General features: G+C 56.2%; 1 protein-coding gene across 1 annotated transcript; it reads right to left on the bottom strand.

Moving 5' to 3' along the window:
• Positions 1-1,463: 1,463 nt before the first annotated feature.
• On the bottom strand, positions 1,464-25,708 carry CUL9 (cullin 9). Its single transcript, XM_071421455.1, has 42 exons — positions 25,620-25,708; positions 25,286-25,347; positions 23,670-24,257; positions 22,735-22,889; positions 21,855-22,388; positions 19,021-19,159; positions 17,808-17,998; positions 16,956-17,325; positions 16,543-16,744; positions 16,073-16,280; positions 15,779-15,972; positions 15,423-15,640; positions 15,047-15,278; positions 14,663-14,768; positions 14,127-14,354; positions 13,875-13,965; positions 13,636-13,807; positions 13,354-13,459; positions 13,102-13,197; positions 12,843-13,018; positions 12,207-12,340; positions 11,951-12,127; positions 11,605-11,720; positions 11,095-11,277; positions 10,594-10,751; positions 10,072-10,282; positions 9,807-9,975; positions 9,545-9,690; positions 9,267-9,384; positions 8,644-8,840; positions 8,303-8,562; positions 7,862-8,225; positions 7,434-7,574; positions 5,721-5,885; positions 5,460-5,623; positions 5,240-5,333; positions 4,950-5,024; positions 4,348-4,458; positions 3,553-3,670; positions 3,082-3,215; positions 2,826-2,917; positions 1,464-2,433 (listed from the first exon to the last, which is right to left on the bottom strand). Exons 3-42 carry the CDS (start codon positions 24,241-24,243, stop codon positions 2,235-2,237), a joined length of 7,518 nt encoding a protein of 2,505 aa, XP_071277556.1. The 5' UTR covers positions 24,244-24,257; positions 25,286-25,347; positions 25,620-25,708; the 3' UTR covers positions 1,464-2,234.
• Between the last annotated feature and the right edge of the window lie 1,081 nt (positions 25,709-26,789).

The raw sequence follows: 26,789 nt of genomic DNA, 5'->3' as shown, positions 1-26,789 counted from the left end.
ATCACAGGCTGGAAAACTTAGTTTGGGATTTTAGATATATAGAAATAAATATGAAGCAAGATGGAGGTTTTAGGGTGGAGGCAGGTTGTTCTTCTTTACCTTCTTCTTCCTTCTTCTTCATGGGTTTGGGTGACGTTTTGTAATTGGACAGAAAAGTCTGTATTGTGGGCTCTGTGGGATCAGTTATTGGGTTAAAAGGGAAAATAATCTAGGTGTCCTTTCTTAATTGAATAGTTTAGTCTTAAAAGACCTTGTAACAAGAGATTTTTGGCCATTTTGTGCCTTGCTAATGAAAAGCTGCCAAACTCATGGTTGTGAGACTGTTTTACTGATAAGAAATAATAAACACCTGAGTCTGAACATGAACTACTGTCTCCAGTGCCTTCGATGCAGACCCAGAGAAACCAAAACCAGAGCATGTGGTACAGGAATGACAACTGAAGAAGCCCTTCTTGTCATCCTTGACTCAGGTAGGTGGTTTGACTGGCACAGTACAAGCTGTCCTGTTTGTCCTAGCACAGGTGTCCCACAGGCTCAGGGAGGACAGAAACCTCCCACGGAGCAGGAGAGCAAGGTTTGATCATGATGTTCAGTACAAACACTCCATGAGAGCAGAGATTCACAACCCTGACTCTGGGTTTTAAGCAGACATCCAGGAGACAGGGAAGGAGGAACCACAGGCATGAGTCTCCACATAAGCAGCTTAGGCATCTAGGATGCTCTGCTCCATCCCCAACAACCTGGGAAATTCAGGTTGCTGCTGCAAGGACTGGTCACACTGGGGAAGACAAGGCTGTCTGGGCACCCCCACCACATCTCTCCACCAAGTGTCCCTGAGGAGAGGGCCCAGAGAGGTGTCACAGGGAACCCACTGCCACATATGGGGAGCAGGGCTGGGATTTCCACCATGACAGACTGCAGGACCAGGAGCTACCGGCTGCAGGGAAGTGGAAAATCAGCCTTCCTTCATGGTCTGTCTGGCAGTTGCTCCCTGTCCAACATCCCATAAGAGCCCCACATCCCTTCCAGATGATATCCAAGGTATACTCCTGTATCTCCAAAACAGCCCCCAAATCACCCCTCAAGCCCTGGTAGCAGTCCCACATCTGCCTTTTGCTGGGCACCAGACATCACCCCCTCCATCAACATGCAGGCATCCTGTCTTGCACCTGGTCCCAGAAACATCAGCCCCACTACTCTGTATGGCCTGGGCCCCTGCCCTCTGCCCCATGGCTCCCCACACCCTCTCACTGTTCCCTGAGCTGCCCAGGAAGGAGAAGCCACTTTGCAGGAGGGCAGACTGGGTGGTCTGGCTGAGGATTCCAAACCCAACTCATTTGTGATTTCTAGCTAATTTCACAAATAACTTCTGGGATAAGCACACTCAGGTCACATCCTCACTTGAGGATATCCTGCTATCCCTCCACTCCCCTGTTCCCCACAGACAAGAAGAAGGCTTGTGCTAGAAGAAAACTGTTTATTTTTTTAAACAGAACTTTTTTCAACCCTTGTTCCTCAGGATTTTCTTTTTTTTTGCAAAGATACATTATTATATGAACAACCTCTGCATATATATATATATGTATATAAAATATATGTGTGTGCATATATTTATAAACTTAAACAATCCTGCAAACTTGTGTCACTCATAGTGGCCCTTCCTGCTTCATAACAGAGAAGAAAACTCCAACAAAGGGCAAAAATGCAGCTCCTCTCAAGCAGAGGAACTGAACCACATCCATCTGTGGCTGGAGAGAATCCCACCAGCTCCAGCTGGGAAGCTTTGAGTGTAAATGTATCTTTTTACAGCGTTTCTAGACACTGGCCATTGCTAGACAGTGCTGTGCTGGGACATGTGCCACCCTGTCCAGTGCCCAGCCCTTGGGGACAGCACACCAAGGACAAGGAGCAGGCCTTTAACAGGTGGCAAGTGGTCCTTACTCTGCAGGTGGGCTTTCTAACTCAATCAAATACCTACAGGCAGAACTGGAGACAAGAGAAAAAGGCAAGGAGATGTCTTTCTGAGAGGTGGCCACAGTAACACAGACCAGCTGCCCAGAGCATGTTCCTGCATATTCAAGAGTCACTGAGCAAGAAACCTCCCAGAGGAAATATTTTGTTCCATCTGAGAGCTCCTCCCTGCCTTTGAGGAAAAACAGTAACACAAACTGGTTGAGAAAAAGTAGAGGCAGAGGTCCAAGGTGGCAAGGCTGGGTGACAGAACCCTTCCAGTGTTAGCTACGATAGCTATCATTATCATCAAAGTAAGAATCACAATCTGAATCATTATCAATCATAAAGTTGTCTTCATCAAGGTCATCATCATCATCATCATCATAGTCTTCCTGCCACTGTGGATCATACTCCTCATCTTCAACCTCCTTGCCACCTTCATCTGTGTTGGGGGAGTCACACAGGAGGATACGTTTTTGCCTGTCGAGGAGGAGAGCATAAAAGCTGTGAGCATCAGCTGTGACCCAGCCCCACAACACCCTCCTGTCATTGTCTCAGCATCCCCAGCCAAAGAAACTTAGGAGAGTCCAGGGAGAGCAACTTCCATAACTGAGTCTGCCAGTGATGCAGCTTTCTTGATCACAGCTGCATACAAGCAGGAGTTTTGCTCGTTTCCCTACACCACTACATCACTTAAATTGTTACCTCAGGGGGAGGTAGCAATTTAACCACAAAACCACAAAACAGGATGCAAGTAATCAGTGTTTGCCATTCACTCTTTTGTATGTCAGTGAGCACAGGCGAAAACTCTGCTCACCTGCTTTTTGTCTGCACTCACTCACCTTCCCCTGTAACCCACTAAGAAAACTCACCCTGTACTTGCAAGTGCTGAAGCAGGCACATTTGCAAGTTTCAACTTTCTCTGAACAGCATCTCCTGAAGTCTGGAGCCCAACATGGAAATCCTGTTAGCAGGAAAGAATAGCCAACAGACACAGAAACAGCATGTAATTTGTGCTGCAAACCCTTAGCCTGCACACACTGTCCTGAGTCTATCCCCTCAGCTGATCAAGCCCTTTAGTTTGCCCAAAAGAGCAAGCCAAGGCACGAGCAGCCATGTGGCCTTCACCTGTGTGGAGTGCCAGAGGATTGCAAAGAGCCGCTCCTTGATCTGCCGCACCAACTCCAAACCCGTGTGGAAGTGCTCTGCTTTCAGGAGCTGAAGAGAAGTGGCCAGGTCCTGGTACTGCAGCAGGGTTTCCTCTGCAATTCAAGGCCAACAAAGTCATGCTGCATCCCACACTCTTGAGATCAAGCCCTTGGCTCTGATTATGAAGCCAGCCATAGCTGCTTAGATCCCCTGTGCAAATGCATCCCTCTTTCAGAACAGAACATGTTGCTCATTTCTGCATCAATCTCCACTGGCAGCCAAACTCAAGTGGACTTCCTCAGAAATGACATCAAGCAGGCAAGGACTGGTGTGGGAGAAGTGAGGCCAGCTGGGGGTTGCTATATTTGCTATCACCCCACTACTGAGCTGCTGCTCTTTGGCTAGAGCTAGAAATGCCAGTCACATCTTCAAGGAGGCTGCAGGACTTACCCAGAAGGATCTGCAGAGCATTAGTGAGCAGCTCCAGGCTCTCAGTCTGCTGTTCCACAATATCCATGCTCTCAGTGTCCTGGTTATAGTAGCTGTACACACAGGAGTAGGCCAGCACCTGGTAAAGTACAGATCATCTTGTTAAGCACCCTCCTTCAGCTTCAGAGTGGGCAAGAAGGGAGCAGCATCAAACCCCTCCAGACCTCATTATTATCAGTGACCCATTATGACAAGGAACAGCAGTGCCAGGCTAACTCCAGCTACTAGCAGGACTGGAAATGAATGTGCAATTATTTTATATTGAAGTCTAAAATCACTGATTTTTCCCACCTGCAAACCATCACAAGAACACAGACTGTAAATGCATAACAAGTGTGACTGACCAGCAGCCAAAAGTCAAACCCATCAGCACACAGGACCTAGGCAATGCTGGGCAGCCCAGGCTGAACAAAAGTGGCAGTGAACAAAGAGAATGGAGCCCAAAGGGAAGCAGGCATGGTGCTGTACAGCACCAAGAGCCCACAACAAAGGCATTTCAACAAGTGGCAAACTCCAGTTATGAATTGATGACTGAGCTCCAAATCCTATGACCTTACTGTCAGGAACACTGCAAACAGAGTTCAACTCAGACTCAAAGCAGGGAAGGGCAGACATGAGCTATTCCCCTGTCCTGATGCTACTCCTCCCCTCAAGCTTTCTCTGTCTCCTCTTTTTTGGAGAAGAACAAGGTTGGTGTCTCCTCACACCAGCAGAATTAAGTCTAAACCTCAGCAAGACTGTATTATCCAGCCTTACCTTCCGTGCCTGTTCTAGCACTTTGCAGGCATCAAGAACAAAGGTCAAGTTTCTAATTTTTGGCATCTCTCTGATGGAAGAAATGCTGTTCCTCAGACTTACTGCAAATTCCTGCAAAAACCAAAGGATGGGGGGGAAAAGAGTCAATGTCACTGTCAAGCTCCACAAGACTGAAAAAACAGCACCTTCCACACAAATAATTGCTAAGCATTCTGAAGTGCCATCCCAGAAGATGCAGGCAGCAGAAGAGCGTTTAATGCATCCAGCTATGACATTTCTACTGTGCCATCACTTCAACCTTTTACAGCACCTCAGCTCTGAGCAGAGCTCAGCCTTCAGTCACCACTGCTTCCAACTCCTGCACCACTCTGAGCCCCTCAACACCACAAGTCAGGTGCTCAGTTTCCACAACAGGCTGGATAGAAGAAAGCAGCCAAGGACTGCTCCTTGATGTCAGAGCCAGGGCAAAATGATCATCCAGTGATCCCAGCCTGGATGTGAAGCCTGCTTCTAAGCAGAGAAGACACTGACACAACAGAAAGTGCCCTGCTCACCAGGGCTGAGCAGCAGTCAGCATCTGCAAAGGCAGGAGGAGGCCTTACCCTTGCATGGTGATGAAAGGTGCATCTCTCATTGTAATCCTGGAAACGCTTCTCCTGCCAAGCTGCTTTACTCACCTGAAAGGAAAGGTACAGGAACTTGTAGCAATTTCCCTCGAGTACCAGGGCTACCTGGAAATGCCAGTATTGCTGGCAAATTCACAAAGTCTAGAGTGGAGTCTGGTCAATTCAAAAAGCCCAAAGGGCCCAAGTGGAGATGCTTACCATCTCTGAGAGGCTACAGGGCTCTCTGAGCACAAGCATGAGCCAAGGAGATACAGCAAACCACTCACCATAGCAGAGCAGTTGTAATAATCCTTGTGGTTCGGCCTCCAGGGCTTGAGGCAGCGCCAGCAGAAGCCATGATTACACTTTGCACATGTCATACTGCAGAAGGACAGTGGGAATCGCTCAGTCCTGACAGCCACTTGCAGACAGTTCCTGACAGTGCTTCCCTACACCACAGCCAGGGACTGTGCCACCCAGTAACAAACACAAAAATTTTATACTCACTGCAGGCACCCTTCATTTTTCTCTATCTGAGCCTGGCAGTTTGGGCAGTGCTTTGAAATGAGCTTAGCCAGGTGTTTGCTTTGGGCTTCACTTGTCATTCCCTCATAGTATCCATCATCATCCACCCACCGAGACATGTGGCTGCAGCTGGCAGGATAATGGGCCTGAGAGACAGAGAAAGACAATCAGTCAACCACACAAAAGCAGAAGGATGTGTGCCAAACCTAGGACAGTACAGCCTGTGATCCACCTCAGCCTCACCTCTGGGAAGTTGCAGTTGAAGCAGGATATCCAGGAGCACTTGGAACAGGCTGCTCCATAACCAAGTCCATCCTTAAGGAGGATCTGATCACAGCCCTGAGGGTTGGTGCACCATGTCAGGTTGGAGCAACACTCAACATAGCGTCTGAGGAGGGCTTTTTCATACTGTAATGAGAAGCCAGGAAAGAGATTTAAGCCTGAGAAGCTGCATGGTTAAGCCTTAAAAGCAGTGTCTGGTGCTTTGGGCTGTGCATCTCACCAAACAGCTGCTCACAACAAAACAGCACTCAGCCAGTTTGCCCTTCCACTCCTTTTGTGTTCATTTTCCTATCCCCACCATGTCATATCTGGAAGCTGTTGCATTTCATAGAATTGCTGAGGTTGGAAGGCATTTCTGGAAATTAAGACCTGGTTCAACCTCTCCAGTTTAAAGCAGGATTGCTCAGGACTGTGTCCAGTTGGATTTTGAATATACCAAAGCACAGAGACTAAAAACCTCTCTGCCCAAACTGGTACCATGTCTCACTACCCTTGCTATTGGAAAAAAAACCCAACCCCAACAAACAGTTTTCTTATGTTTAAATATAATTCCAGCATTAGATCTTCATAAAATAATCTAGTTATTTTGAGCTCAGGATTAGACCAGAGACCTTCACAGATTACTGCAACCCAAAATATTCTATGACTGTATGTGTCACTCTGCATCAGACGTTAACACTCCAGCCACACCACTTACTGATCAAAAGGAAAACATTTCAGTGACAGCATCAGAGCATCTTGTTAAAATTAGCTGCTATTTATGTCAACCTGCAATAATTATTTCCCTTTATAAAACAGTCACAGCAACAGGCTACTAAACCCTGCTTTCAGACAGGTGTGACTATGGGATTTGCAAAGGCAGTAAGGACTAACTGTCCAGATATATGCATTAATTCTCCAAACACTTTCTGTAAAAAACAAGCCAAAAGATACAACTGTCAAACAACAGAGCAGTGGAAAAGAGACTGTTCTGCCCAGCAGTTAACAAAAAGAGTCTGTCATGTGACAGCTACAGCTCTGCCATTAGGTGGGGAGGACATTCAGCCCTAAAAACTGAAAGAACAGAAAAAGTAGCATCTGCTTTAGAACAAGCATCTACTACTAGCATCTAGCCTGATGACCAAGCAGTAAGGAAAGCTTAGATAGGTTTGTAGACTCACACAGAGTGAAAATTAAGTCTGATGTGGTAATCCCTGCCATCTTCACAAAAACCTGAACTGCTCAAAGCCAGAGACCAATGGAAGAGAAAGGGCATAGGGGTCACTGATGCAGCAGTAAAATGAAATTGCTCATGTTTTCATTTGGTTATTATTATTGTTATTATTATTATTATTATTATTATTACTATATTGCTTCCAGCACAGCACTAGAGGATACTTGTCATGAACTGCTACCATGGCTCTCATCTAGTCCTGAACTAATGATGTCCCTGAAATGTTGCTTGCTAGAGATATATTTAGAGGAAATACCACTGTGCTCTTTTGTTGATGTTATGCTTTCCTGAACAGCTGGTATTGACCATAATCAGAGAAAACAGACACAATCTGGCTGGCCACCATTATCAAGCTGCCAGTCTTGGTAACAGGAGGGAAAAAGCAGCAACAAAATTATCTGGCAGTGCTGACCAAAATGTAGGAGAGCTTGGACACTCAGCAGCCACCCCTCCTGCTTCACCTTGGCTATGATCTCCTCGGAGGAGACGATGGAGTAGATGAAGGCTGTGGTGGGCTGAGCTCGGCACTCGGATATGGGACAGGTGCAGTTGACAACCATGTTCTGCTCAATGCGAGTTGTGAGATATTCCCTCCAACAGGGCTGTCAGGGCACAAGAGCAGAGATCAGACCTAAGCAGGGCTGTGTGACCCTGGAAGCCATCCCCACCCAGCACCCCACAGATCACAGGTAAGTACCCCAAAGCACAAAAGTGGGAATAGATAAGCCAGGGAGTGAAGGATCACAACAAAAAAAGTGAACTGAGGAAAGAGAATGTATAAGCTCTGAAAAATCCCCTGATAACACCTTCAGACAAACAACAGCTGCTCCAAGTAGACAGCAGCAATTGCCTGTCAAGTAGCAGGAACCAAAGGCCCCAGGACCTTCACCTTGCAACAGTAGTGCATGCAGCAAAGGGTTGGTGGCTTCTCAGTGGGACACAACTGGTTCACACAGACTGGGCAGTGGGTTCCAGGGCTTGGGGGAGGCTGGACATCCTGCACTTGCAGCCCTGAGGAGATGAGCAGGCCCTCACGGTTCTCCACATAGCACTGGATCAGGAAATCCACATTCCACCTGCAGTGCATGAGGAGGTGCCGAGCAACATCATCTGGTATGCTCAGGGTATCCTGGACCTGCTGTACTGTCTGGTTCATGAGCAGCTTTGCCTCCTCAGGACTGAGCGTGTGCCCCATTGGCACCTGCAGCATTGCCATGAGATATTCTTCCGCCCTGTCTGTGCCAGGATCCCGCCTGACATGGAGAAACGTGCCATGTTCACACCGGGTGGAGATGCACACCCCTCCACACCTGGTGACATGCACCCCTACCAATGCAGGCTGTCTCTGCCATCCTCCTCCAGAGATGCTTGGGCTGGCCTGCACTGGAAAGTCATCTGTGCATGGCCACCAAGAGGTGTTGTGGACTCAGCAGAGATGTATTCCAAGACGTGAGGCCTCCCCTCCTGGCGCCGCAGGTAGCCCTGGTTCAGCAGGTGCAGGATGCAGGACAGCACGTCCACACTGTGGCAGCAGAAGCTCAGGAACTGCACCCCTGGGCCCAGCTCTCCCTTCTGACAGGCATCGATCACCTGTGGCAGCAAGGGAGCCCCAGTGCAGTGGCTGCAGCCCCCAGGCAGCCCCTGTGCCCCCCGTGCCCCTGCAGCCCGTACCCTGAACACCAGGTTGTCGATGTGCAGCTGCTTCTCCCCCTTGAGGATGCGGGTGATGAGGCAGCACAGGACGTTCCTCTTCCTCTCCAGGGCACTCACCTCGGCCCTCTCTGTCCGCAGGTACCTCTGCTGGGGCAGCAGCCTCAGCTGGCGGCCGCAGCTCTGCGCCAGGGCTGCCTGGTTCAGCCGCAGGGCACCTGCAGCCAGCACCCAAGCCAGGCTCAGCCGAGCTTGAGCTGGGCCCTGAAGGAGCCCCAGGGCACACGTGTGCCTGGGGGACCCAAGCTGGGCCTCCTGAGGCTGCCTGCACCGCTGGCCACCCCAGCCCTGTGCCCCACGTGTGGCCCCAAGCCACAGCCATGACACACATGGCCCCTGGCCTGGCCCAAGCCCACACACAGACCGAGACCCCCACGCCCACCCACGCTGACCCAGGCCCCATGCACGGCCCCAAGCCCCGCCCCACCCATCACCCCCAGCCCCACACTGGCCTCAGGCCCCACCCTGAGACACACCTATGCCCCGAGCACCAACACATGGACCCAGCCCCCTCACCAGCCCTATGAGCTCCTGCACCCCTAAGCCCAGCCCCTCTCCCCTGGGTGCCCCAGCCCCACACTCACCCCCTGGAGTGCAGCTCCCCACCAGGACGCCCTGGCCCTGGGTCAGCGGTGTCAGCGCGTGGTGCACCAGGTCAGCAGGGAGCCCTGTGGCCTGCAGCAGGGCCTCCACAGCCACCTCCTGCAGCACGGGGGGCGAGGGCAATGGCCAAGGCTCACTGACCACAGGCCCTGCCTAACAACGGGGGCCTGTGCCCCAAACACCGCTGGAGCCCCCACCAGAAGGGAAGGGAGGACACGGCCCTGCCCTGCTCCAGCCCCCACCGTGGCTCCAGCCCTACCTGGGCGCTGTTGAAGCACAGCAGGATGTACATCTGCAGCGTGGACACGTGCAGAACGCAGTCTCCAAACTGCAGCTCGGCGTGGCCCAGCCACGTCCACTGCAGCCGACGGGGCTTGCTGCACTCCCAGCCCAGCTGGCTCTGGCCTGCCAGGGACAGCGTCAGGGACGGGGACCAGCCCTGCCAGGCACTCCCAGCCCACCGCCACTTGTGCCTGAGCTGCCTTCCAGGCTCTGGGCACACCCCCAGCCACAGCACTCACTCTGCCGGCAGAAGTCAGCAAACTCATCCAGGGGGGAGCTCAGCACCGCCGGGAAAAACCTCCCAGGGTTCTCCATGTAACAGAGCGGGGAAACGGGCCAGCAGCGCGGGGACAGGGCCAGCACCTTCACCTCTGGCACGTCTGCCACCACCGTGGCTGTTCCCAGCACCTGGCCACAGGGGCACGAGGGCAGCTCCAGTCAGGCTCCGGTATCCCACCAGGAAAGCCGGCGGCCCCCGGGCTCCCCAGCCCCGAGCCCTCTCACCTCGTCCAGGCCCGTGTCCAGCTCCAGCAGCCGCTTATCCTGCTCCTGCAGCTGGAAGAGGCAGAACTGCCGCTGCAGCTCCTCCGACTCGGCCAAGTTGCTCAGCATGTCCTGGGGAAAGCGGCTGGGGAAGCACAGCCCGATCTGCTCCACGATGCCTCCTTCCAGCCACGATGGCCCTTGTGTCAGGAGCCGGTCCCCCAGGTAGTGCCTGCCATGGCCACCAGCTCCAGTCAGGCTGGGCCCGAGCCCTGTGCCCATCAGCCACCCACCAGGAGACAGCCACAGGTCCGAGCCCGGCCTCACCCCACGGCACATGGGCCTGGCAGCACACACGTGTCCCCTCCCTGTCCCCAGCAGGGAATGTGATTCCACACACTGGCAGCACCCATGGGCCCTCCACGCTCCATGATCCCATAAAAGCAAAGCGGGAGCACCGCTGCCACAGCAGGCCAAGCTCCCCCAGCACACCAGGCCACGCTGCAGCAGGCCCCTGGCTCTGGGCAGACACAGCAGCCTCACCTGTAGAAGTGTTCAAAGGTGTGGGCAAACTCCAGGCCACTGAAGACCACAAAGGGCTCCAGGAACTGCTGCAGCCGCTCCAGAGGCCCCATGCTGCCCGCAGCCCTGCGGAGCTCCTGGATCTGCACATCAAGGTAGCGGGCAAACTGCTCACTCACCTGCAAGGGATAGGGCAGGCTGCAGACAGGGCTCACCAGGTGCCCACAGGGCTGGGCTGGGGGAATGTCCCTGCAGGGAGCAGCCAGGAAACTCTGGCACTGCCGGGCAGGGGCCGAGGGTGCCCAGCACCAGCCCAAGGCCGGAGTGTGCCAGGGCCGGGCCCACGCTGGGATCAGTGCCACGCACCTGAGCCGGGCACCACCGGGGTGCCAGGGCAGGGCTCTGTGGCTCAGGGGGGAACAGGACACCACCCACCCAGAGCCGGCCCCAGGGCTGCGGGCCAGGGCAGCTCCCCAGCCCCTGCCCAGGGCACGGCCCCGGGGCCGCGCTCCCCCGACTCACGTGCAGGGCAGTGAGGAAGGAGAGCTGCAGCAAAGCCCCGGCAAAGCCCTGGCCCAGGGCCAGCACGAAGGCGGCCTGCTGCCCAAAGAGCTCCTCGGTGGCCCCGCGCAGGCGCTGGTACAGCCGGCAGTAGCGCTCCGCAAGGTCCGGCGCCTGCCCCGCCGCCTCCAGGAACCGCTGCACCTGCGGAAGCAGTGCATGGGCTGAGCCCAGCGGGATGTGCCCCTGCAACAGCCCAGCCCTGCCCTGCCCACGCCAGCTGCCTGCTGGCTCCCCGGGACTCGGGGCCCTGCTGCTGCTGCTGCTGCTGCGGGGCTGCCAAGGTGGGAGCGCAGCTCCAAGGGCAGCCAGGGGCTCTGGGGGCACTACGGAGACGCAGCAGCGCTCCAGGCTCTGTGGGGGCCAGGTACAGCTCTGTGCCTTCCCCATGGGCACTGCCAGACCCCACTCCCTGCTCCAAGCACCCAGGGAAGGTCCCACAGCCCTCCCAGTCAGCCCTCCAAGCTCTACCTGCTGCTGCACCACGCCACGCCAGCACTGCGAGATTCCCCACAGGCCTCTCGACTTCTCCACCACCACCTTTGCAGTCCTGGCCGACACCTCCTTGTTCTTCCCCTCCTTCCCACCTGCCAAGGGTCAACCTCAGGCTCAGTGTGGCTCCACGGGCAGGCCCCGCACACTGACCCGCCACAGCAGGGCTGAGGGGGTGCTGGGGAGGCACGGCCTCTGCTGGGGCATGACCACAAGCCTTCCCCGGCTCAGGAGCCTCCGTGCCATGGGATGCTCCCCAGAGGAGCCCCATGGCCACAGCCTGGCCCTCTGGAGCAGCCCCAGGGCAGGGCAGCCCCTGGCTCACCAGCTGCTCTGGTCTCCTCTGGCTCGGGGCCGCCGGGGTCCACGTGCACCAGGAGCTGGGTCAGGCGCCGCACGCAGGAACCAAAGGCAGCCCTGCGTCCCGGGGCACGGCGGGGCAGCTCCACGCTCTCCAGGTACTCACTCAGCAGCCAGGCCAGGGCACTGACACCATCAGGGCCTGCGAGGCCAACCAGACTCAGAGCTGGGCGCCTCTGCCCGGGGCGCGGCACGGCCGGGTCCCGGAGAGCGCAGGCTACCTGGGCTGGTGATGCTCTGCACCAAGGGGGTCACCAGGGCCTCCCAGAAGGTCCTGCCCAGTGCCCGGGCTGCCTCCTCGTCGGGAAGGAAGCGGTTGGCAAAGCCCTGCTCGTGCTGCAGCGCCCGGTTCAGTCTGCAACAGCGACCGGGCAACGCTCGGTGCCAAGGGCTGGAGAACTCCCGTGGCAAAGCAGAGCACAGTGCTGGCTCCATGCTCTGCCCTTTGCCAAGGCACCATGGCTCCCTGGCCCCACTGACCCCAGCAGCCAGGGAGGGCCCCTTGCTGTCCCCAGGGCCTGCCCCCAGGGGCCCTTGGGGCCTCACAGCCCCCGCCAAATGGGGCCTGTGCAGTGCCTGTGGCCACGAGATCCTGCTGTGCCCGGCCAACCTCTGCCAGGATGTGCCAGCCTCTGCGGGGACCAGCATCCTGCTCGGGGGGTTAGCCCAGCTTAAACCCAGATGACCCCAAGGTGGCCCTGGCCAGGAAGGACCACTGGTGGCCAGGAAGGAGCAAGGGCCCCTCCCAACCAGCTGCTCCTTTCCCAGCCCTGCAGTCCCCTCACAGGCTGCCAGCCACGTCCCCCTTGAGCCCTGGGACACCAGGGATGCGATGGCACAGCCAGGACACCACTCACCTGCCAAAGAGCTGCAGAAGCCGCCCCCGGTCTCGGCAGATCTCCTGGCTCCAGGCATGAGCCCGAGCAGTGCAGGAGAGGAACGTCCGCCGGCACAGCTGCTCCCTGAAGATGGGCCAGAAGCTGGGCTTGGGACCCAGCACCTCGATGCCACGCACACGTGTGTCAATGCCACCCTAGGGGACAGCGGGACCCTCAGTTCCTGCGGCCCCGACGCCCCTCAGGGCCCGCTCCAGGCCCTGCCCCTGCTCCCCCCTACCTGCTGGCACCGCTTCACCCGGATCTGGATGACGGGCCAGAAGCGGGTCATGTTCTCCAGCAGGATCACTCTGCTGTCCGAGGGCAGGATGGTCACCTGCAGGGAGGCACCGAGCCCTCAGCGTGACAGGCAGCCCAAGGAGGCTCCCACAGCGCAGCCCCTGCCATTCCCACCTCCCCGGGCCTCCCACCACAGCCACACCTGCTCGGGGCACAGCAAGGAGCAGCCCCCGCCCCTCCCACGGGCACTCACCGCGTTCAGCTCCGTCCTGATGGTGGCAGCGCTGTCCCCGCCCAGCACCACCACCCTCGATGGCATGTAGCTGGAGTCCTCGCTGGCCACCAGCATGCTCAGCTCCCTGCACACACAAACACCATGGGGCTGCCCAGCCATCTCCGCCTGCCTGCCCCAGCCCTGGCGGCACCACGCCCTGCCAGCCACAGCCCGCTGGGCCCAGGACAGAGCCACTGGGGCAGGGCTGGCACAGATCCCTAGAGCCCTCTCCTGCACACAGCCCTGCCAGCCCAGCCCCACCTGATCACCACTCCACACTGCATGTGCACAGTGATGAAGTGGGAGCCGGTGCTGCCGTTCGACTCCCAGTAGGTCTTGGGGTTCCTGTCCGTGAGCTTGCTGGCCTGGTGCGAGTTGGAAGAGACCTGCACCTTCTCCCAACACTTGTCCTCCTTCACCTCCATGCTGGAGCCTGTGGGCAGAGCACATGGAGCTTCCAGCCACCAAGCCTGGGGTCAGCTCCCCCTGCCCGCACTCACCTTGGCACAGGTTGTGCAGGAAGACATCAAAGAAGGGGATGCTGATGGGCTGCTGGCTCCGGCGGTGCTCCTCAATCTGTCCCAGCACCAGCTGTGGGACGGGGCAAGGCTCTTACCAGGGGCCCGGGTCCTCCTGCCCTCAGCCCCCGCAGGGCTGTGCCAGGCACAGAGCACAAGGCCGTCCCTCAGCAGCAGGGACGGCCTGGTGCCCCCAGACCCAAATCCCCAGGCAGCTGTGCCTCCCCAGCCCACCTGGATGCAGCCAGCCAAGATGCTGCTCGTCAGCTTCTTGTAGAGCCTGGCGAACTTCTCACACTCCGCCACCAGCTCCAGCAGGGCCGGCGCCAACGGTGGGACCGTGCTGTGCTTTTCCAGGGCCTTGGACAGAGCCTCGTGGGTGCCCAGGTGGCACATCACCACCACACAGTCCCTGCTGGCACTGCCCAGGCGGTGCAGGAAGCCAACGACCTCCTGCAGCACCTACTGAGACACAGCCGTGAGCAGACGGGGCACTGCTGGCAGCTCCCAGGGACCCCAGCAGCCGGAGCTGCAGCTCCATTCCCCTCATCCCAACCCAGCAGCACCCACCAGAGCCTGGCCAGGCACAGCCAGGCTGGGCACGGGGCCCCCAGGACACGGCCACGGCCAGGAGAGCCCCTCCCCACCTCTCCCAGTGCCTCGGACACAAGGCCAGGCTGGGGCCACCAGCGGGGCCCTGCTTGCCCAGCCCGGCTGAGGCACAGCCAGCACAGCCACCCTGCCTGCCACGAGCCCCAGGGCCCCCTCACCTCCCAGCTGCTGCTGTGGGTGATCAGGAAGGACACACAGGGCTCCACACACTCGTGCCAGGGCAGCACATCCTCCTGGTAACTGTCCAGGAACTTGTTCAGGATCCTGGGTGACAGAGGGGGCCTGCTCAGTGTGGGCACAGGGACAGCAGTGCTACAGGCAGCCCTGCTTCCCTGCCCCACCTGGAAGGCACCTCTCAGGGACTGGGAACTGAGGCTCCCTGGCACCTTGCACACCCCACCAGCACCCAGGCATGTCCACTGCTGCCCCTGCATGTCCCCACCAGGACCCACAAACATGCACTGGCTCTCCCCACCATGACCCCCAGCACTCACACACCTCATGAGGGGGTCCCAGACCCCCCTCAGTCACCCTGCACCCACCTGAGGATGCTCAGGCTCACGGCCTTCTCTGTCCCCAGCAGCTCCAAGCTGCGCAGCAGCAGCCTGAAGCAGCTGTGGTCCTGCAGCAGCTGGGCCACCTGGCCAGAGGGAATGGGGCCTTGGCCGCACAGCTGCCGCTCCAGGGCCACCACCACCTCCTTGGACAGGCTGCCATCGTCCAGGCCACCCAGCAGCATCTGCACGCCCTTGGGGTCCAGCAGGAGCTCCGTGCCTGCCGTGACAGGGACGCGTGAGCCCAGCCCAGGCGCTCACGGAGCGCCAGCAGCCCCCCAGGGTGCTCTGCCCTGAGGGGCCAGGCAGCCCTGCCCGTGGCACCCGCAGGGCCGTGGCACGGGCCGGGTGGGCAGCGCGGTACCTGCTGCCTCCGGGCCCAGGGGCAGCCCGTGCTCCGCCAGGCGATTGATGGCGCTGAGGGCCAGCACTGCCTGGGGGCAGCCGCTGCTCTGCCCGGCCCTCCAGCAGCTCTGCAGCGCCGCCAGCAGATCGCAGCTCGCCAGCTGCTCCGCCAGGCCCCGGTGCCCATCCATCAGCATGTTCACCACCAGCAGCCCGTTCTGCACCCCTGAGGAGCCCCTGCAGGGACAAAGCCGTGCCACTCTCCTGCCCCAGGCACAGAGCCTCCCCTGTGCCCACAAGCCACCTGCCCGTCCTGCCCGTCCTTCCCCCTGCAGATTCCCCCCGACCTCAGCGCTCTCCACGCGCTGCCCCTACCCTGGGACCCTCTGCATGGTGCTCAGGGCGGCAGGGATGCTGCTCAGCAGGCTGGCAGAGCCCTTGCTGGAGGCAGAGCCGATGCTGGCGAAGATCTCCCGCAGCATCTGCGCGTCGCCGTGGTTCCAGGGCAGGCCCTTCCCGCCGCCGCCTCCCGGCTCAGCGTCCGCAGCTCCCACCAGCACCTTCAGGGCCTGCGAGGACGAGAGCGGCGCAGGGGGCAGCGGCCCCTCCACCCCGCCCGGCAGCCCGCGCTGCCCTGCCCGGCCCGGCGTGCCCCAGGCGCTCACTCACCGCCAGCCCGGCCTGCTGCACCAGGGCCGAGCAGCCGTGCTGCTGCATGCGGGCCAGCACGGCCCGCACGCCGCCCTCCGTGGCAAAGGGCACGCGCCACTCGTAGCGGGCCAGCAGCACGGCCAGCAGCCGCAGCGTCACCGCCACCAGCGCCTTCTCCGCCGCCTCCGCGCTCAGCAGCTCCACCGACACCTGCACCAGCTTCTCCCTGCACGGCACAGCACACCTCAGGCACGGCCTCCTCGGGCCCTGACAGCCGCCTCCTTCCTGCCCGCGCTGCAGCTGGGACAGCCCTGCCAACCAGCCTGCCTGGGACAAAGGGACACAAAATCCGCCTTTCCTCTCGCACATACCACCCTCCAACTCCCGCCGCCGCCTCCCGCTCCTCCAGCTCAGCACCGGCCCCCACCCTGCCCACAGGGCCCTCCCCAGGCAGCAGCAGGAGGGCTCTGCAGCACCCCAGCACTCACCCGGCACTCCCGATGCCCAGCCCGCCCTGGGCTGTGCCAGCTTGCTGCTCCGACTTGGGCTCTTCCTCCAGCATCTCCAGGATGTGCTTGAGCCCGGCTAAGCGCAGCCCCACCGCTGAGCTGCTGCTCTGGATCACCTCCACCACAGCTGCAACCTTGGCCAGCGAGCCGCTCTCACTCAGCCCCTTGGAGCTGCCCAGCGCTGGCCGGAGGGACGGAGCCGTCAGGGCAGCGCTGACCCCTCCAGCAGCTCCCAGGGTGCCACACAGCCACACAGCCAGCACCCACAGGCACCCCCACCTCAGGCAGCCCTGGCTGCATGGCCCCCGTGCCTGCCCAGAGCCCTCCCCTCTGGAGGCAGCAGTGCCGCTGCCAGCACCGCGCCTGTGCCCCAGCGTGTGGCAGGACATTACCTTGGCTCTGCTCCTCCGTCACCTCCGGCAAGAACAGCCCTTCCCTCTCCAAGAGCTCGCTGAACAGCTGGGAATCCGACTTCGCTGCCTCACCGCGGCCCTGGGGCGGCCCTGGGGCTGCACAAAGGTCTCCCTCCGCTGCCTTGGCCATGGTGCCTTCAGGGCCGCTGCTCCTGTCACCCTCTGAGGACACTGCGGGGCTCCCTCCACCATCCTGCTCTGCTCCCCTCCCGAGGAAGTGTCTGGCGTAGGCACGGGAGCCACGCAGGTCCCGCAGAGAGCTGCCCTGGCACCGCTCCTCCAGGACCTGCAGCACCTTCTGGGCCAGCTCCGCAGGTACCGACAGCTGCACCAGGGCTTCTTCATCCACCTCCGACAGCCACACCCGTGGGGACAAGTTAATCTCGGGCTCGCCACGCACCCCACGCCCCTGGTGGCGGCCACTGGCACCACGGACAGAAAGGCTGCACCGCCAGAGGCGCCCAGGGCCGCTCCCCACTGCCACCCTCCCCTGCCTGTCCCCAGCCCGACTCCCAGCAGCCCACAGCTCCCACCCCTGCTCGGCACCCCACTGCAATGGCAGAGTGACCCCACGGCCTTGCCTCACCTGCCCAGACCTTGCTGGACAGTCACTCTTCAGTCAGGGGACACTGCCTTTCCTCTCATCTCCAGCACTGCTCTGCTGGGCCAAGCTCTCCAAGCTTTCTGCAGCCCCACTCACCCTCCCATTTCTGCCCCGCTCAGGCTGGCCCTGCACACCTCACACTTGCCATCTCCTCTGGGCCTGCTCCCTTCCCTCGTGTTCCCTTTGCTCCTCCCTCCCATTTCCCTGCTGCAGGCACTGGTCCCTACCTGCTCTCCCAGGTGCTGCTGGATGAGACAGGTGATCTCTTTCTGCTCCTGTGCTTCCAGCTTCCTCACAAAGAAGAGCAGCTCCCACCACTCGGCACGGCTCAGGGTGTCTGCAGCCTTGGGCAGCCGCTGCCCCAGGTAAGGCAGGGAGTACAGCCCCCCCAAGGGCTTGCACAGGAATGCCTGTGGAACTGCAGGGGAGCAGAGCAAGGAAGGGCACTGTCAGCTCTGCCAACTCCCCCATCCTCTTCTGCACACCCCACATTCCCATTCATACTCTAAGTGGGATATGATGCCTGGAAAGAGTTATACATAGAAGTGAAACAGAGCTCCTGCTTCCCCAAAATCAGAAAGAACATGAAAAGGAGAAATCTAACTAAGTCTTTTTTAAGTTAGACACTGCACACTGGCATGAAATTAAGCCTTTAAATACAAGAGGTAGAAGCCATTTAAGAAACCATCTTTTCAACTGGCAATAAGAATAGTTTCAAAGTGTGCAATTTGCTGCTGACCTCATCAACATTCTCTCTTGCAGCCAGTAAATCCAAACCACTCTACACAAAAGATATTCTAGAAGGCCACAGCTGTGATAAAAGAGTTACTTTAATAGGTTTCCCTGGCTAGAATCATGTCAGATGCTGAACAAGAAAGGGGTATCTGAAGTCTGGATTCTGCCTTTCATTTTTCTCCCAGTACAAGGGCAATGTTAAATGTTCTAGGAGATGTTGCAGATGTCTTACGAAAACAGTTCCTTAATACTTTAACACCTTGTTTAAAGCTCAACAGTTAAACAAATTGTTGCTATGTTCATGCTTTTAAAAATCCTTATCAATTACTTAAGGGGACTTGAGTGCCCCCAAACAGCTTCATCTCAGAGAAATTCTAAGAACTTCTCAGATAAATTCATGTTTTGGCAGTTCGGTCAGTTAATTCAAACACGAAGTTTTGACAGTTGCAGTTTAAATAAAATTTTATGCTTTTTCTATCATTACTTTCATTATACATCTCGACAGGAGTCTAGGGTTCAAAAATATTCCATTCAATCACAAGCCATGCAATTCCTTAACTAGCTTTACATGGTCACACAAACTAATAGTGCTTTCTAAACCCAGCCTGCTACTTGCTGTATGTTTGGCCACATAAAGGTCACCACTGTTATCCCACAGGATAATCAGAAAGAAAGAGATGATATACACACACATCACAATCTCACCTGTGTCTAGACTGAAGCTCTTTCTCACACTACATTCCTTTTCCTGAGCAGCAGGATCTTCCCACTGCTCCCCAAAGCCAACAATCTCCAGGATGTGCCACCGCACCCAGTAGGTCCGACCCGTCGACTGCTGTAAAACCTGTGGGTGAAACAAATCCAGAAAATCAGATCTGCTCACTTGTTCTGTCCTCTTGCTACATCTGTCCCCCCACTTCCCAAAGAAGTAGAAGACCACAGAAATTTTGTACAGATTTCAGCACTCACATTGTCCAGTTTTGAGGCATACCATCGTTACTAACTTCTTGCCTTGGTTACACCTGGATCTTTATTTTTAAAAAAACACTAATTCTGCCTGCAACCAGTACAGATCTCAGTACAGCAGCAGAGGCATGAGTGAATCCATTTAATCACACCTGTTCCAAAAGTGCCAAGCTGCAGGTGCCTTGGAAAAAGCAGACAAAGGACATAACCAACACTACCTCGAGGCAGATGAGCTGTATATAAAGTACCTCAGGGCACTTTTATGACCTTGGTTATTCATCAACCCTCTCAAACAGGTTTTGGGCTCTTGACAAGCATGTCTCAAAGGCAGCAATTGTTTCCTCTGCTTTGTCCAAATTGCCTCTCAAAAATCAGAAGGACTTTTTATGGCTTCCCATACTATAGTGTTACATTTAACCTTCTGAGCATAAGGAGAACCCAGCAACAGCAAGCACAACCTGTCAGTAGCTTTAAAAAACAGCAGAAAAAGTTATGGTTTGCTTATTTCACTGAGCTCTTTTGGAGTTACACCAGTGCTACTATGAACCCATTGTGCTGGACAGATGAGATGCTGACAGACTTTGGGAAAGCACTGTATGGAAGGAAGTTGAGTTAAACGACACACAACACCAAACAGTCTTCAATGTATCTCTGACCTGAACTAGTTATGTACCAAATGCCATCTCAAAGGAGTCATGGAAAGATAGGGCTGCAGGACCAGACACAACAGGGAAAATCTTTCTTTGGAAAGGCACGGAAAACAACAGAAATCAGAGCAACAAAGGAAAGATGAGACGAGGTAAGAGACAGTTGTGATGGACTGGCCCAGTTGCCATTCAGATCTGGTTTTGTTAATAGTGTGAGCCTTACAAATAACTTACTGAAAACAAGTCTGAATGGAGCAACTGCAAATTCATTCAACCTAATTAAACAGAAAAATAGAGAGAAGAGGGAAACCAAGGGACCAAGAGGACAAAGGGAAAGGAAGCTAACAGTACACTTTAGCTCAACATTGAAGCAAAAACCCTTTGAAATTTATGTCACTGACAACAGGAGAAAATAATGAAAGGATCTTGGAGCTCTTTCCAAGTGCCCAGGTCATCAAGAGTAAAAGTAAGTACAACTTTATAAGAAACAGATACCACAATTTTAGGAAAACTCAGATATTAGAAACCAAGATGTATAAGGACAAAGAGAGAATCGGTATGAAATACATTTCCTTTGCAAGTTATCTTTATGGAGGGGGTTATAAAAGAAGTTTATAAACCACTTAAAAATAAGTGGTTTATAAGAATGAGAAAAAAAATAAGATGCAAAGCAGTTATTCAGCTGAGGAGGCCTCAATAGAAACATCACCAATGCATGGACCAGAACTAGAAAAGCCTTTTAACTGAGGTACATGGAAGACAGGGAGGTGATTCCAGAAAAGCAGGGGAGAGTCTTGCCTGGCCAACCTACTGGCCACCTATGATGGAGTGACCACATCAGTGGCCAAGGGAAAAGCTATGGCTGTCACCTTTCTGTAAGGCCTTTGACAGCAATCCCACAACATCCTTCTCTTCAAATTGGAGAGACATGGATTCAACAGATGGACTATTTTTGATGGAATTGGTCGAATGGTCATATTCAGAGGTCAACGGCTCAATGCGCAGCTGGAGATTAGTGACAAGTGGTGTCCTTCAGGGCTCTGTATGGGGACCAATACCATCTGATATCTTCATCAGTGACAACAGTGAGATTGGCTGCACTCTCAGCAGGTTTGCTGACAACACCAAGATGAGCAGTGCAGTTGACATGCCTGAGGGATGGGGTGGCATCCAAAGGGACCAGTGGGAACCTCATGAGGTTCAACAAGGCCAAGTGCAAGGTCCTGCACCTGGGTTGTGGCAAACCCCAATACCACTCCAGACTGGAGGACAAAGGGATTGAAAGCAGCCTTGGCAGAACTGGTGGATGGAAAGCTGGACATGACCTGGCAATGTGCACTCAGAGACCAAAGAGCTAACCATATCCTGGGCTGCATCAGAAGCAGTGTGGCCAGCACGTGAAGGGAGGTGATTCTGCCCCTCTGCCCTGCTGTGGTGAGACCCCACCTGGAGAACTGCATTCAGCTCTGAAGACTTTCAGTACAAGGCATGGACCTGTTGGGGCAGGTAAAGAGGAAGGCCACAAAACCAGTAAGAGGGATGGAACACCTCTGCTATGAGGAAGTGCCGAGAGAGTTGGGGTGCTCAACCTGGAGAAGAGAAGGCTCCAGGGAAACCTTACAGTGACCTTTCAATACTTAGAGGGGGCTTGTAAGAAAGATGGGGACAGACTTTTTATGGTAAGGCCTGTTTTAGAAGCTAAGAAATCTTAGTGGCACAACCCATACAAAACCAGACTAGCCTTCCATGCAACCCACCCCTCCAGCTCTGAAAGGTGAGTGTTTTGCTAGGACAGAAGCAGTGATACACATTAAGCCCCGCCTATTGTCCAGCTTCCTGCACATAAAGGCATCATTAGGAATTCAGCAGTCACCCCAGTCACACCCCTCTGCCACTGCAGCCAGAAGAATCCTTCCCATGACCTACCTGTACTGTGTGCATGTTATTCGTGCTCTGGAGAAACTCGCCTTCCTCCCCAGCTCTAATGTCACCACAGTCCTCCAGCAAGCGCACCCGCATGCCACGCACCAGGTTTGCCCGCAAGTACTCCGCGTAGTCACTGCTGTCTGCAAAGTCTGATGCAGTCAGGAAGGTACAGCCCTGCTTCTTGTGAGGACCAGGATTTGAAGGCAACACAGGCTTCTGGGCAGCAGTGCTGGCTGGGGGCTTGTGCTGGAAGATGGAGCGGGCCGGACGAGGCTGCAGGTCCCGCTGGGGCAGCGGCTCTGCCTTGTGCCTGTGGCTCCAGCCCATGGCGTGCACCAGCTCTGAGATGAGGTTGGCCATGGCCATGCTGAACTCAAACTCCTGCTTCACACGGCTCCTCTCCTCAGGGACAGGGCTGGGCACAGCACAGCCCTGCTGCTCCTCTCCCTGCTCCACGCCGCTGCTCAGCTTGTCCAGGAGAGAAGTCACACACAGGTAGCGCTTCACCAGGACAAACAGCTGCTTCCCAGGGATCTGCAACAAGCACAGCTCACGCTCAGCCTGCAGAGCACCTCCAGCCCCCAGCTCTCCCTGAGCCACCAGCTCATTCCCAGGCAGGCTCCCGTGAGAGCTCCGGACCAGCTGGCAGCAGCAGAGACCTCTCAGCCACCCTCCCCTCCCTGCTGGCAGACCAGGCACTCCAGGTGCCTCTGCACCAGCCCCAGGCCCTGTCCCAGCTCTCCTACAGCCAGTCCTGCTCCCCTGCCCACCTTCAGTCCCCTCTTGTCCCACATAAGGGTGCCAGCCCTGGCCCCCTCTCCCACCCCTCCTGGCCCCTCACGCCCCGCAGGCCCAGGGCTGCCGGCGGCTCTGTCACCACCTGCGGGAGGTGAATCCCCTCGAAGGACATGCAGGGCTCTGCAGAGGATGTGATCTCAGCAAACAGCTCCAGCAAGGTGCAGCGACTCTCAAAGTCCATGTGCTGCTCAATGCCATCCTGCTGGCTCAGGGACAGCAGGACATGGGCCCAGATTCCTGCAACAACAACAAAAACTCTTCAGGCCCCAGAAAGACAACCCTCACCCCACCCTCCCTGCCAGAGACAGAGCTGCAGGGAAGGAACAGCTTTGCTGCTCCCTGTCACCTGATCCACGTTCTGTCCCTTCCTCTGCAGTGGCAACATTTTGCTCCATGGTGTTTTTTTTCTACCCCTAATGCTGCAAGATTCTCACAAAGCAGCAACCCCAAATAACTGATTCCAGAAGAGGGTCCCAGGGAAGAAATCAAGTTTTAACCTGAATTAGCCCCTCATCTGCCCCACTTCAGAGCTGCATGAACTCAGGCACTAGGACAGGGAAAGCCGGATCTCCTGTGGGATACACCACAACCAGCAACCTTCCAGCTGCACCCAAGCCTCATCAGGAACTTCCAAGCCATGGCAGCCCTTCTGAAATGAGGACTAGCCTCTATCCAGGGCCTAAGGCAAGGCTCCCTGCCAAGAACAGGCCAGAGACTTTCCAATGGACAGCTTGGAGCAGATTCACCCCACACTGCCAATCCCCTTGGCCTAAGTCCTCCTAACAGTTAATCAGCATCCCAGCTCAGAAACCTGGCATGGGAAAGAGTTTCTAACTCCAAGAGCAGTCCAGACAACTGCAACCACGGAAGTCCAAAAGATCCCGACTGATTCTTCCCCTTTTGCCAAGAAGCCCCGAGACACGCCCGCTTCCCAGGCACCTCACCCCTCCCGAAGGCTGGCACCCCCAGCTGCCCAGCCAGCCCTCCTCAGCAGCACTGAGCAGGAGCAGCCCCCACCTGCATCGTGAGCCCCCAGAGCTCGCAGCATCTCGCCGGCGCCGCGGCGGATCCGCCGCTCCCTGTGGCACAGCATGGCCGTCAGCAGCTCCAGGGCTCCCGCCTCCCTGAAGGCGCCCGCCAGGGAGCCGATGCTGGCGTAGGCGCCCAGCACGTGCACCGTGCTCAGGATGGAGCACTCGGGGGTCCCGGCCTCGGCCACCTGGCGCCCGGCTCGCTGCACCAGGCTCCTGACGTCGGCCTTCATCTCCAGCAGCGAGGCCTCGTCCAGCGGCGCTTTGTCCGGCGCCACTTTGTCCACGGACAACGGCCTCGTCTGGCCCAGCAGCGCCGGGCAGCTGGCGCAGACCTCTTCCGCAGACATCCACAGGGAGATGTTCTCTGCCTTGGTGTCTCCAGAGGAGGCACCGCTGCCTCCCGCTGCTCTCTCTTCCGAGCTAACAACACTCCACCGGACCAGGTATTCCGGCCGCTCGTCGTGGCCTCGCCGCTGCCGCAGCAGCTTCTCCGGGTGGGCCTGCAGCTTGGGCCCCAGCTGCACCAGCAGGGTGCCAGTGTGCTGCTCGTTCACCATGGCAGCAGCTGTGTCTGCAGAGACAGAGGGAAAGCAGGGTCAAGCTTTTATTTCTGAAAGTGTGAGCCAGCACTGACAGTAGAAATGGTCGTGGCACAGCTTTTGATCCTGAGATCCTACAGACAGAATAAAGCTTTGAAGGAAAACCCACTTTGCAGAGGCTCACATTCCCCTTCCAAGAAAATAAGACAGTTTTTCATAAACAAAACCAGTTCCAAGCGTTACTGACACACATAGGATGTTCTCCTCAATAGGCAACTAACACATGAAGGCAAAAATAGGCCCTTTTAAAAAACCACAAACAACAACAAGAAATTCTAGTCCTGTTTGCATCCCTGCTACTATCCACAACATGACCCTCACAAGTTGCTGCTTTTGCACTTCTGCCTTCCCTCTTCCTATTTACCATCTATAATTGTTTAGAGTGTGAGTTTACCTAGAGCTCACAGTATTCTCACCATGCATAGGGACCTTCACATCACCAGGCCCTGAAGAAAATAATGAGCAGTTTCTCAGATCTAGTTCATACACATCAGATAAAGTTCACTACCTGAAAGTCTCTCAGTATTTCCTCCTTGACCTCTTAGAATTCTTTGCCTTTACAATGTTTCATCAATGGACAAATTCCACAGAACTAAAAGATTTCTACTCTCTGTTACATGACTGTTCTGTATCTTGGGACCACAGAGAAGACACAGTGCTTCTCTGCTTTCATCCATACGAAAAGCAGCATGGAAATAATTTGCTGTCCAAGACTGAGTGCCAGCAATCAGCAAGGCAGCTGCAGACAAAACCAGGGACTGAGTTCACAAAGGATTCCACATCAGGCTGATAGGAAGGAGCTCAGCCAGGTGGCAGTGGGAAATGCTCCTACCACTCACACACACTGGCAAGAGAAGCAGTGAAGCAAGATACCAGAGAAACAATCAATCCATGCTTAACCAAAGAAGACACTAACCATCAAAGACTATGACAAGCACATTAAAAACATTTTCCAGGTACAGAGAGAAGCAACCTGAACTCCCAAGACATATATACTTACCTTCGATTGTGCTACCTTCCTTGGAATTTGCAGCATGCCAGGAGGGAATCTTCTTGCAGCTTCTGTAATAAAAAGACCGAGTTATTCTCCTGTGCTTTGTAGCAGTGTTTAGATGCTACACAAGCCAAAGAATTGTTTTCCTTAAGTGAGTTTGTACAGTGCACACACACACAGAGGACAGCTCGCACTGACGTGCCTTGGAACACACGGGCTTTCCCCGGGCCGCCCCCCTATGCCGGGCTCTTCGCTCACTGCTGTCCCGCTACCCTCGGAGCCACGGCGAGCCGGGCAGAGCACAACCGGCCCAGCCCCGGTACGCGGGGAGCCGACTCACCCCCGAGGAGGGAAGAGGAAGCAGCCCTTGAGGCGCCGCTCCGACCCTGCCCGCGGCGCCGGCCCCGGCGCCACCGGGAGGTGCCGGAAACAGCGCGCAGCTTCCTACGGGAGGCAGCGAGGGACACGGGAGTTTCGGGAGCTGCGCGTTCCGCGCCCGCCCGCCGCAGTGTCCCTGCCGTGTCCCCGCCGTCCCTCAGAATCCCAGGATGGGGCAGGTCGGAGGAGACCACCGTGGGTCACCTGCTCCAAGCTCCCTGCTCAAGCAGGGCCATCGCAGAGCACATGGCACAGGATGGTGTCCAGATGGTGCTTGACTATTCCCAGTGAGGGACACTCCACAGCCTCTCTGGGCAATCTGTCCCGGTGCTCGGGCACTGCACAGGGAAGTTCTTCCTCATGTTCAGGTGGAACTTCCTGAGCCTCAGCTCCTGCCCCGTTGTCCCATTGCCCGGCGCCCCGAGCAGAGCCTGCTCCATGCTCTGGGCCCTCCCTGCAGGCACTGACAGACATGGATGAGGTTCCTCTCAGTGTCTCTGAGCAGGCCCAGCTCCCCCAGCCTCTCCTCAGAACTGAGGTGCTCCAGTCCCTTCATCATCTTTGTCACCCTCTGGGGGACCCACTCCAGGAGCTCCGTGTCTCTCTTGTCCTGAGGATCCCAGAACTGGGCACAGCACACCAGACTGGCCTCACCAGTGCAGAGCAGAGGGGCAGGATCCCCTCCCTGGACCTGCTGGCACTGCAGTTCCTAATGCAGCCCAGGATTCCATTGGGAATGTGCCACAAGAGTGCTGCTGGCTGCCCCACACCTGGCTGGCACCTGAGCCTGTCTGTGGCCGTGGGTCACAAAGCTGCTGTTCCCCCACACCGGGAACGGTGGTGAGCTGTGGAAAAAGATGAAAGATTGGAATATCTCCTGATTCCCCTAGCTAATCTTAGAAACGAGAACAAATGGAAGTTGCAAGCTGAAGAAGGGATCTGCTAGAGCGAGCTGCTTTTTGGTAAGCTGGTAATGCTCTGCTGGTGTTGGTACCATTTCTCTGGTTATTAATTGTCTTAATTGAGGGCTGTAGCAGGATGGGTGGCAGGAAGGCTAAAACCATGTCATATCAGCACTAATATTATTACTGCAAATGCACCATTAATCAAGAAATACAGTGCAGCAATGTCA

This window comes from Agelaius tricolor, unplaced genomic scaffold (genome assembly GCF_023055355.1).
Source record: "Agelaius tricolor isolate 1412-34295 unplaced genomic scaffold, bAgeTri1.0.p SCAF_1, whole genome shotgun sequence".
Taxonomy (NCBI): Eukaryota; Metazoa; Chordata; class Aves; order Passeriformes; family Icteridae; genus Agelaius; species Agelaius tricolor.
This window is presented reverse-complemented; position numbering and strand designations above follow the sequence as displayed.

Excerpts from the sequence above, each read along its gene's own strand:
- CUL9 (XM_071421455.1), bottom strand. The coding sequence starts at position 24,243 with ATGGTGAACGAGCAGCACACTGGCACCCTGCTGGTGCAGCTGGGGCCC. Across the intron at positions 12,128-12,206 it reads GCAGAGCATCACCAGCCCAG|GCCCTGATGGTGTCAGTGCC; the intron begins GTAGCCTGCGCT and ends TTGGCCTCGCAG. Across the intron at positions 9,976-10,071 it reads TGGACACGGGCCTGGACGAG|GTGCTGGGAACAGCCACGGT; the intron begins GTGAGAGGGCTC and ends CCCTGTGGCCAG.